Source organism: Ruditapes philippinarum, unplaced genomic scaffold, assembly GCF_026571515.1.
Source record: "Ruditapes philippinarum isolate M1 unplaced genomic scaffold, ASM2657151v2 ctg3933_1_1_1_1, whole genome shotgun sequence".
Lineage (NCBI taxonomy): Eukaryota > Metazoa > Mollusca > Bivalvia > Venerida > Veneridae > Ruditapes > Ruditapes philippinarum.
Window position 1 is genome coordinate 242,814 of NW_026858416.1, and position 11,921 is coordinate 254,734.

The 11,921-nt window shown below is 32.6% G+C and overlaps 1 protein-coding gene across 1 annotated transcript; it reads left to right on the top strand.

Moving 5' to 3' along the window:
* The first annotated feature begins 999 nt into the window (after positions 1-999).
* LOC132753141 (uncharacterized) lies at positions 1,000-9,892 on the top strand. Its single transcript, XM_060743582.1, has 2 exons — positions 1,000-1,021; positions 7,456-9,892. The coding sequence occupies exon 2, from the start codon at positions 7,457-7,459 to the stop codon at positions 9,557-9,559; it is 2,103 nt and encodes a 700-aa protein (XP_060599565.1). The 5' UTR covers positions 1,000-1,021; position 7,456; the 3' UTR covers positions 9,560-9,892.
* The last annotated feature ends 2,029 nt before the right edge of the window (positions 9,893-11,921 follow it).

Below are 11,921 nucleotides of genomic sequence, written 5' to 3' on the forward strand. Positions count from 1 at the left end.
ATGAAAATACACAAGAAAGACCAGTGATTTTTCACCTTATATAATAGAGGCCTATAAAAGGCTCTTTTTCAATGGGAATTTTCTTGAAAATCATGCAGTTTTCCTAAAAAACTGAACCTACATCGGCCTTTTTTACTTCATAAAAAAACACTATTTAATTTGTCTATTTTACCAGGATAAACATCATGATAAATTAATTGGCTATGCAACCGAAGTTACATAATGATGAAAATATGTCAATTAGCATTTAAACAATTTTTTTTTCCAAATATATATTGTGTAATTTGTGTTTTCTTCAATATTATTGACTCACTTAATTCTGTCTATTATGTGCCTTTAAGATTTCTGATGAAAGTATTGTCATTCTTTAAATAACATAATTAATTTATGTTTTTTGCTTAAAAGATATTATGTTTTAATACATTCTTAACTTACTTATGTTGAGATATGTACATATTAAGTCTATATCATCATGACAGCAAAATCACTACATTACGGATTACGCTAATTAAAGTAAGTGACAATTACATTCTTGAAAAGAAGGTAAATTTTTATAGATTTTTATTTGTTTCTTTTCGTTTCTTGCAGACAATAATGCAATAGTTAGGAAATTATATTTTGGTTTTAACACTTTTTTTCATTTTAAGATAATTGTAATGAAATAGGTTAGACAATGTATCTAATTATAGTTGTATATATCATGTTTGACTTCCTAAAATCAATGTTATAGTAATGTTTGTTTTTGTTTCAGAATGTCCATGCTTAAAATCCTCAGTAAAGCTGAATCCTTGATAATAAGTAAATTTTGTCCAGTCCCGACTATGTCCGATTAATTGTATTCTTACTGTTTATATATACAAAGGGACATTATTCAATTATCGCTCATAACAACTGTAGTGAAGAAGAAGCGGTTTATTTCCCATCACGTTATCATTCAAAACCAAAAGAGGAAGTAAAAAAAAGAAAAAATTCCACCTATCTGGACCAATAGGAATGTTTATCATAAAATTCAACATTCAAAGTAAGTTCCAACCTTTTTATACACAATTTCTTATTTCACGGCGTCTCAACGCCGTGATATTGTGATGGGTAGTTTTCGGTAGCATGGGCAAAAGTCACGTGACAAAATGCCTTTCGATTTCTACAGCCGACATTTTATTGTTTTTACGCAATCATTGTACAGCCCATTTCCGTGAAAAGTTACATAGAAACAGTTTTTTTTTCAAAACCATATAGAATCTAAACAGTATTTTTATCAACACACGAAATATCAGCGATTTATATTAACACATTTCCGGACATCCTTTCGACATGCTTGAGAAATTCGCCTTGAATGGATTATGTATGGTGGCTGATTAACGCCATCCAAATATTTTCGCGTCTTCGCCTCAAAATGCGAAAACACGAAGGGACAACATATTTTGACTAAATGTGTTCTCATGTCGGATCTATGTCTCTCTCGGAGTGAATCTTTTCACGTGTAAAATGTCTTTGAACATTACATTCCTAAGTTTCTATATTTGCAATTAAGAACTTAAATTGTCTTCTTTTTTTAGCTCACCAGAGCCGATGGCCCAGGGTGAGCTATTAGTAACAAAGAGGGATACTCCAGCGTCCGTCGTCATGCGTCAACAATCATCTTCTTCTCTGAAACTGCTGGGCAGATTTAACTAAAATTTGGTCTGTAGCATCCTTGTGATAGTCACACTTAAATTTGCTCATGTCATTTCAATTGGCCCCTTTTAGGGTTCAGCAGAGCTAAAAATAGAAAAACCTTTAAACATATTCTACTACAGAACTAATGGATGGATGATCACCAAACTTTGTCTGTAGCATCCTTAGGTAGTCTTTTATCAAGTTTGCTCATATTAATTTGATTGGCCCCTTTTAGGGGTCACTAGGGCTAAAAATAGAAAAAACCTTTAGACATCTTCTACAGAACCAATTGATGGATGATCACCAAACTTTGTCTGTAGCATTCTTGGGTAGTCTTTTATCAAGTTTGCTCCATATAAATTTGATTGGCCCCTTGTAGGGGCTGCTATAGCTAAAAATAGAAATACCTTTAAATGTCTTCTTCTACAGAACTAATTGATGGATGATCACCAAACTTTGTCTGTAGCATCCTTAGGTAGTCTTTTATCAAGTTTGCTCATATTAATTTGATTGGCCCCTTTCAGGGGTCACTAGGGCTTAAAATAGAAAACCTTTAGACATTTTCTCCTACAGAACCAATTGATGGATGATCACCAAACTTTGTCTGTAGCATTCTTGGGTAGTCTTTTATCAAGTTTGCTCATATTAATTTGATTGGCCCCTTTTAAGGGCCGCTATAGCTTAAAATAGAAATACCTTTAAATGTCTTCTTCTACAGAACTAATAGATGGATGATCACAAAACTTTGTCAGTACCATTCTTGGGTAGTCTTTTATTAAGTTTGCTCGTATTTATTTGATTGGCCCCTTTTAGGGGTCTCTAGGGCTAAAAATAGAAAAACCTTAGACATCTTTTTCTACAGAACTAATGGATGGATGATTACCAAACTTTGTCTGTAGCATTCTTGGGTAGTCTTTTACCAAGTTTGCTTATAATATTTTGATTGGCCCCTTTTAAGGACCGCTATAGCTTAAAATAGAAATACTTTTAAATGCTTTATCTACAGAACTAATTGATTGATGATCACCAAACTTTGTCTGTAGCATTCTTAAGTAGTCTTTTATCAAGTTTGCTCATATTAATTTGATTGGCCCCTTGTAGGGGCCGCTAAAGCTAAAAATAGAAATACCTTTTAAACATCTGCTTCTACAGAACTAATAGATGAATGATCACCAAACTTTGTCTGTAGCCTTCTTTGGTAGTCTTTTATCAAGTTTGCTCATCTTAATTTGATTGGCCCCTTTTAGGGGTCTCTAGGGCTAAAAATAGAAAAACCTTTAGACATCTTCATCTGCAGAGCTAATTGATAGATGATCATTAAACTTTGTCAGTAGCATTCTTAGGTAGTCTTTAATCAAGTTTGCTAATATTAATTTGATTGGTCCTGTTAAAGCTAAAGCTTAAATGCACTAGCATTTCTTTAAATTAAAGTTTAAAGATATTCTAAGCTCTAATTTTAATATGAAAAAAATATTGACAATGGATACACAGTCTCCTTATAAATATAAATATGAAATATACGTGTTTTGACTTCACACAAAGTAGATATCTTATGTTTTAAACTCTTAACACTATTCGTGGTCATAGTATAAATATAATGATAGTGTCATTACAAAAACTTTTTTTTCTTTTTTTTTTTTTATAGAAAAGACCATCTTTACATTGCCTGTAATAGCATATGCAGTTTCTTGTACATAGTATATTCATTCTTTTATCCAAATAAGACATTTTCAGCAAGAATTTCATGAATTTCATTGGCTTGGGTCATGACCTGTTTATGATGTGTAAATATATTTCAGCTCTGGAATTCGGACTATTGCATCATTGTAAGGTCAGTTGTAGGTCATTAACCAGGAAAAAAATAGGCCTAAAGAAACATAAAATTTGTTTCTCCTGTACTTTACTATGAAAGATGAGTTTAACTGCTCAATTCTCTTATTGAATTTTGTAAAAATTGTAATTTTTTCATTTTTTTTTGTTGAATTAACAAGGGACAAGGGGTTTAATTTCTGTTCCTGAATTGAATTTTGATATGAACTGGCTTACTTTTGATATATTTAATATCGCTTTACCTACTTTTTTTGAATTTGGACCATGGGTGTAATTTGTGTAATTTTTGATGTTGAATTCAATTTTGATACCAGCTGACCTACTTTAGGTATTACTGACATCATTTGACCTACTGTCTTGTATTTTAACATTCAGATTTTAAATATTGACCAGGTTTGTAAATTCTGATGCCGAAATGAATTTTGACCTACTTTTGATATTTTTGATATAATTTGACTTTCATTCTTGTGTTCTTGACATACAGACTTGAAATTTGGACTAGGGGTGTAATTTCTGATGCTGAATTGATTTTTGATATTAACTGGCCTACTTTTCATATTTTTTTACAATGTTTGACCTATTGTCTTTTTTTGAGGTACAGTTATGTTACCATACAGAATGTATAAAAAAAAATTTGTCCCAAACTGTGAACTTCAAACATCTACACCTTACATGTTTTGCATGTGACATTTTGTGTTTTCATTCAAAAAAAGTTTTAAAAAAAAATTGTCCAATCAAAATTAATCCTGCTCTAGTGGTCAGTTGTTCTGCATTTATTCTACATAGTCTCATAGGAACACACTTGCAACATACATATTTTAACAAATCCTTTCCAAAATATTAGGGCAAAATATTACAATTTTTATAGTGAATAATGAAATGATGGGTTAGATGAGTCATCAAGGGCCATCTTAGTGGTCCTATTGTTTATTATGAAGAAAAAAAGCTAAAACAATCAGTGTTGTGAAAGTATATTACTAAAGGGGCAAGTTAAAGTTGATCGAGCTGAACTGCCGAAAGAGCTGGACTTGCCTTTCAGCAAGTTCTTTTGAAAAATAATTTCCAACACTGAAAAGCAGTTGTTTCTGGTGAGCGACTCAGGGCCATCATGGCCCTCTTGTTTAATCATTTCATTTTTCTTCCGCAATTCTCTAAAATAAGACTTTTCTATATGCGTTTCAGAATTAACATTCACCATACCAGGTTGTAAAATAACTTAATTTGGTCCTTAAATCAGTTTTTACCACAACATCAAACTTCATTCAGAATTCATGTCACGTTATTGTGAGCAAAATTCTGAGTTTCCTTTAGATATGAGCAAGAAAATGTTTATTACCCCCCGCCGAAAAGACGGATATAGAATTAGTCTCCATCCGTCCATCCGTCTGTCCTTCCGTCCGTCACTCTACATTTTTGTCCGGAGCATATCTCAAAAAGTATCAATTTGAAACTTCATAGGTGGAGGTATCAACTTGAAACTTCATTTGTGGATAAATCATATTTAGGAAAAGTGCAGTGCACAAGAATGATAACTCTACGCTGCATATTTTTTTCTTTGTTGCCCTTTGTTATTCTTCAAACTCAATTTTTGTCCACAGCATAACTCAAAAAGCCTTTGAGATATCAACATGAAACTTCATGTGGATAGATCACACTCAGGTGGTGTGCAATGCAAGAGTGATAACTGTACCATTTCTAAATTTTGAGTTATTGCTCTTTGTTATTTTTCATACTTAATTTTTCACCTGAGTGGAGCATAAATTAACTAAAAAAAACAACTTTGAGATGTCAATGTAATCTTCATAGGTAGATAGATCTTTTTGAGGATGAATGTTGTGCGAAAGAATGATAACTCTAACCTTTATAATTTTTGAGTTATTGACATTTGTTATTTTCTTACTTTTTGTCCGGAGAATATCTAAAAAAGTGGTAGAGGTAACAACTTGAAACTTCATAGGTGGATAGCTTTTTTTGATGAGAAGTGCAGCACACTAGAATGATAACTAACCGTGCATTATTTTTCAGTTATTGCCCTTTGTTATTTTTCATACTTAATTTTGTCCAGGGTATAACTACAAAAGCCTTTGAGATATCTACATGAACCTTCAAAGGTGGACAGATCTCACTCAGGAGATATGCAGTGCAAAAGAGTGATAACTCTACCCTTCATAATTTTTAGTTATTGCCCTTTGTTATTTTTCATACTAATTTTTTCACCTCAGTGGGGTATATCTCTGAAAAAGTCTTTGAAATGTCAACATGAAACTTCATAGGTGGATAGATCTTTTTGAGGAGGAATGTTGTGCGCAAGAATGATAACTCTATCCTTTATAATGTTTGCGTTATTGCCATTTGTTATTTTTCAAACTTTTTGTCCGGAGCTTATCTAAAAAAAATGTTAGAGGTAACAACTTGAAACTTCATAGGTGGATAGATCTTATTGGGGAGCATTGCAGCACACTAGAATGATAACATACCGTGCATTGTTTTTCCAGTTATTGCACTTTGTTATTTTTCATACTTTATTTTTGTCCAGGGTATAACTACAAAAGCATTTGAGATTTCAACATGAAACTTCATAGGTGGATAGATCTTACTCAGGAGGTATGCAGTACAAAAGAGTGATAACTCTACCCTTCATAATTTTTGAGTTATTGCCCTTTGTTATTTTCCATACTAAATTTTTCACCTGAGTGGAGCATATCTCTGAAAAAGTCTTTGAAATGTCAACATGAAACTTTATAGGTGGATAAGTCTTATTGGGGAGGAATGTTGTGCGCAAGAATAATACCCTTTATATTTTGTTAGTTATTGCCATTTGTTATTTTTCATACTTTTTGTCCGGAGCTTATCTCAATTATTATTAATTGAGCCTTGATTTTAAACTAAATGTGTCTGTATTTCTTACCATCCTTTAATGGTTTTAGATTATCATTATTGTTTAATAGGTTTACTTAATTAATGTTGTTCATTATGTCTTATATATATATGATTATGTTTTATCGGATTTATGTAAAGCACTCTTGAACATTTATTATTTATGAAAAGAGTGCTATAGAAATGTGGTATATAATAATAATAATAATAATAATAATAATAATAATAATAATAATAATAATAATAATAATCTCAAAAAGGTGTTAGAGGTATCAACTTGAAACTTATTAGGTGGATATATCTCATTGAGGAGGAGTGCAGCACACAAGACATTTAACCTACCGTGCATTATTTTTCAGTTATTGCCCTTTGTTATTTTTCATACTTAATTTTGTCCAGAGCATAACTACAAAGGCCTTTGAGATTTTTTTTCCGCCGTGACAATCATATTGCTGCATTTCCCAGCAATTTTTTACTTGTTTATATAGTATGAATGATGTCAAAAAGTGTTTCATGGAATATTTCAGTGAGAAACTTGGGGTTGGGAATGAAAATTAACATATTTGTTTAAATGAATTATCTTTTTCCATTAAATTGAAATATACATAATAAATGTTTTATATTATCATGTATATTTAGAATATATTGTTGTGTTATTAATATCTTAAAGGTACATTATTTAAATGTCATACAAGTAAGTTTATTTCCCTTTACATTTTCATTCAAAACTGAAAGGAAAAGTACAATTTCCACAGAAAAGGAATATTACACAATTTCACATTAATATTGAATGAATTATGTTCGAAGGTGTAACATGAATATTTTAATGAGTGTTTAATTTTAGTGTAACTCGTTCACACAAATATTCAAATGTATAAAATAAAGAAAAATACCACAACATATAGAGAAAAAAAAATGCAATATTTTTTATATTTTCCCAGGCAAGTTTCATGATGTCCATGTAATGCATATCGACTCTTCTGTTCTGATCTGTCTAGGACATAAAGGACAAATAAGTAAGACATAGAAGTATATGACAAAATTATTTTGTCAGCTGACTGAAACAAGTTTCCTTTTACTAATATATTACAGAATGTTTCAAGAACCAGACTACAGAGAAAACCTATCATTGATGTTATCAGAGGTTTTACATGACATTGGTGTCAATGAAAGAATGGTGATGAGAAGGAGAAGAAATTACATGCTGAAAGAGACTATGAATAATATCATAGACAGAGTAATTGATCTAAATGTTACTGAATATTTTCTAGGTAGTCAGAGTGAAGGTACAACTACTATAGGACTTGGTTCAGACCTTGATGTTTTAATCTGTGATAATAATTACAATATAATTCAAGACTGGTCGGAGTGGGAACAAGACAAAGTGAATTACCTAATGATACAGAATGAGAACACGACCCCTGGGTATTGTCTGTTACAAATGCTTCAACATGATGCACCTCTTCCTGTAACTGTCGTTCCTGATGAACACCATATGAATGATAGAAGTAGAAAAGTATTGTATAAAAACACAGTAATAAATGGTGTCATTCAGGGTGCTGTAGGTCATGGACCATCACTTGCTGAACAAGGACAACCTGGATTCTCTGATAAAGACGTTGTGTTAGCTTATTCATGTAAATCATGGCCTCAATCAGCATCAGGTTGGTTAAATAGACAAGGTATTGGCAGATGGCCAACACAAGACATGAGAAGATATGCAGCCAGGACTGGGTGTTTTGTTGTTCCAACTGGAGGTAAGGTCAGTGAATATCCTGAACTGGAATGGAGAATATCTACATCTTTGGCAGAAAGATGTTTGATGTTACATTTAAATATTACACAAATAAGGTGCTATGTGTTATTGAAAATTATTCTTAAATCCTTCCTGAATCCTCGAGACGAAATCAATATATCAAGTTTCATGTGTAAAACAGTTCTATTACATTGTATAGAAAACACCGAGCCAAGTGTATGGAAAGATAATAATTTATTTATATGTTTAACATACTGCTTATTGAAATTACACAGTTGTGTACAGAATGACTGTTGTTCACATTCGACTATACTGGAAAATAATTTGATGGCAGGGCAATTTACAGCTGAGACAAAGCATGAACTTTCAAAAAATATTTGTAAACTTATACAGAATGATGGACAATGGTTACTTAGTATTAATATTGATAATCTTGGTTGTAGACTTCAAGTTAAACTGAACAGGGTACCACATGGAGTTTACTATTTTCTTTCCTCTCTTGAAATATATGAACAAGTTTTGACCTTGGGATATATAGGCATTGCAACAAACATTTGTGCGCAGTTTAATACTGTTTTAAAACATTTTCAAAATGAAAACATAAGAACAATAAAGCCAGCTGTAGTCAAATTGATGAACTTCAGTAATAATGGTAATAGATTAGAACATGCTGCATTCAAGCTTCTAGCACCTTTTCTTTATACTACATATGGATCTTTCTTAGCATTATCCGGCACTGGTGAAAATAATCAAGTGTCACCTGAAGCTTTGGTCTGGCTATCAGCTGGTTTAAACTCAGATATCTCTTCTAGCAGACTTAAATTGGTTTCAGAGTTCTACAGTACAGGTGATATGGAAAAAGCTGAACTAATTCTGAGACAAACTGAAGAACAATATTATTCTAATCCTGTTGTACCTATTTGTGGCTGCTGGACAAAGCCTATACATACACTTACAGCAGAAATCAAAAGGATATGTAGTGAAGAAAGTGAGTCCTATATCAAACACATTACAGCATTTTGTGTTAGATTTATACGGAAAGAGATCAACTGTATTCCTCATGAACTACAATATGAAATGTTCAGATCTACACAAGATGAAATGATAAACAGAGATGAGTATAGAGACTATTGGATGAACTGGGCTGTTGTTGATTCTCTACCTTTCCTGTACTTCCTACAATATAAGATCTACCGTCATCTGCAAAGACATCAAGATCAACGACAAGCACTTAGTAAACTTATAAGAACCATAGAAACTGATGAAAATCTTGGACATAGGGAAACAGCCCTAAACATTTTAGGGCAATGTTTGGAACAGGAAAACAGACCTCAACAAGCATTAAAATGCTACTTGCTTTCTCTTCAACAACGGGCAAGAAACAATGCAGCAAATTTCCATATATGTAAGCTCCTTTCTGGCTTACTGGTTAGTCAATAAAATGGGATCAAACAAAAAGAAAGTATGAAGACTTTAGTTTTTAATGATCATATATTGCTTGTGTGTATCAAACTTAATCAAATGTCAAAATATAGGCCTGTCATTACATTTTCTATCACAATATTATTTTGAAATAACATTCAACATATGAATCCAACTTCAATGACTTTGATATCTGATTTTACACTCATTTTAGAGTCAAGTGCCTATTGTGAAGTAAAGTGAGCATTGTCTTAAAAGTTTAAAGTAAACCCTTTACTCCCATTTTATCTATGAAAAAAATGTCTTTATCTAAGATTTAAATTTAGCAAGCAAATAAAGCAAGCAAAATAGTTTCTCTGTTATTGTTTTAAATAAATACAAAAACAAAACTGTCAAAACTACCAAAATTTGTTAAGCCATTTGGAAATATCGTCTTTTTCCATATAGAAAGTTCTATTTGTTATTGCTATTAATAGCAACGTGCGATTTCAGGAGTAACTAAACTGAATTCACTCGAATATAAATGGTATAGAAATGAGATTTGTCTATCAAGTTTGGTACTTTTCTAGTATTTTGTTGGGATTTATTTGACACTGTCAATGTAAAGGTCAAAATGGCAACTTTCCAGCTTTACTGGTAAGGAAGATCTCGGCCGCCCCTCATTGCATTATTACCGGCATGAATCGGCAACTGAGTGATGTTCTATAAGCTAGCTGAATAGCTTCAACATATGAAAAAAATCCAAAGCCCCTGGCAGGATTTATCCTGTTACTGTTTATATTATCAGCTAGATAAAATGTGATAAACAAGATCAACAAGGAAAGGCGGCGTTCAATGAACGTTACCCCCACCCGAGCCGGTGGCAAGGAGCCCAGGAGGACCCTAAACAAAAACAGGACATGGTACAAGGCAGAGCATGGGCAGGCTAGTAACTAAAATCATAAATAATAAGTAACTGATAAGGAGCTAAAATATAGCAAATAAATGATTGAATAATAGGCCCATAAAGTCAAAGGGCACAGGGAAAGGGGGCAGGAGATCCGGGGAAGGGAGGGGATTAATAAACTAAATAAAAACTAGGGGCAAATGGGAAGATACTTACCCTAGACGAGAAAACAACAAGGGACACAAGTAGGGCTTTAAGAACTGTCCATCATAGTCTCCCACTTGGTCCGTCAGATGTAATCAAAAGAGGAAGGCGTAGCGTCCAACTGTAAATTGGTTGAACACTAAGCATGCGGTATGTTTTAATATAGAAGGGTCATAGCCCCTTTTAATAAAACGTTTAATAATTTTAGTAAAGACAACAGAAAAAATACAATGACCCAAGATCTTACGAAGTTTTTCTGCAAGCTAGCTTGATAGATTTTTCACATAAAAGAATCAAAAATCCATATTGGGATTTAAACTCTTATGGAGTAAAAATATATGTAAGCTGAACAAAAACATAAACAGACATCATGAATGGAAAACATTTTTTCTCAAATTAGCACTGAGCCATAACTGGTCCTTTCATTGTCATGATGTTGGTACAAATGTTAACCTAAAAGTCTGAACAAAATGATTCCTGATAAAGAAATTTTACAAACATGCAGGACCAAAATAGCTTGACGTAACTTTTATAAATTTATTTTTAACAGTCATTCATTTATAAGAGTGAGTAATTACAAACGCTGTCTTGACAAATGACCAAGCCTTAAGATACTTCAACAGAAATAAATAATCTTATAAGTTTCAGATCATGCAAACAGCAATATCATCTTTTATTGCTCACTCTGCCCCAGACTTCTTGTATTCAATTTTACAAACTGCTATCTATCATGATTGTGCCACATGCATGTGGGTGGAGGAGGGGCGGTATACAGTATTACTATATTAAAAGAGCCCTTTGCGCCCGAATAGAATAATAAGATAAGCAACATTTCAAGAATATTTCTACAATACATAAAATGTGTCATCAATGCTTGCAAATAAATAGCTGAAGTACGAATTGCGTTTCCCACAACTTAGTTCAATTTCTACCAAATTTACTTGTAACAATAGTTCGATTGCAAAACCAACCGATTTTTTACAAACTGATATTATATAGATGCCTGTCTTTTATACGAAGGGCGATCGTCGTAGGCCTACAATATGTTTGGCTATATAAAATTAAAAACATAGCAGAGCCAGGAAAAATGTCTGCACAGATTTCATAATTCAGGAGCTCTTGCGGTATAACCATCAGTTACTGTGTCCATGAAATATTATTTTCTCCCTCTAAGAGTAAATCCTGAAAAAAAATTCATCATCATCTCCTGTTAGATTTAAATTTAATACTTCCCCCATGACCGGTCGATGTTGCGACCCGCGAACTATACATGTTGGACTAAATTTTTCA

Excerpts from the sequence above, each read along its gene's own strand:
- LOC132753141 (XM_060743582.1), top strand. The coding sequence starts at position 7,457 with ATGTTTCAAGAACCAGACTACAGAGAAAACCTATCATTGATGTTATCA.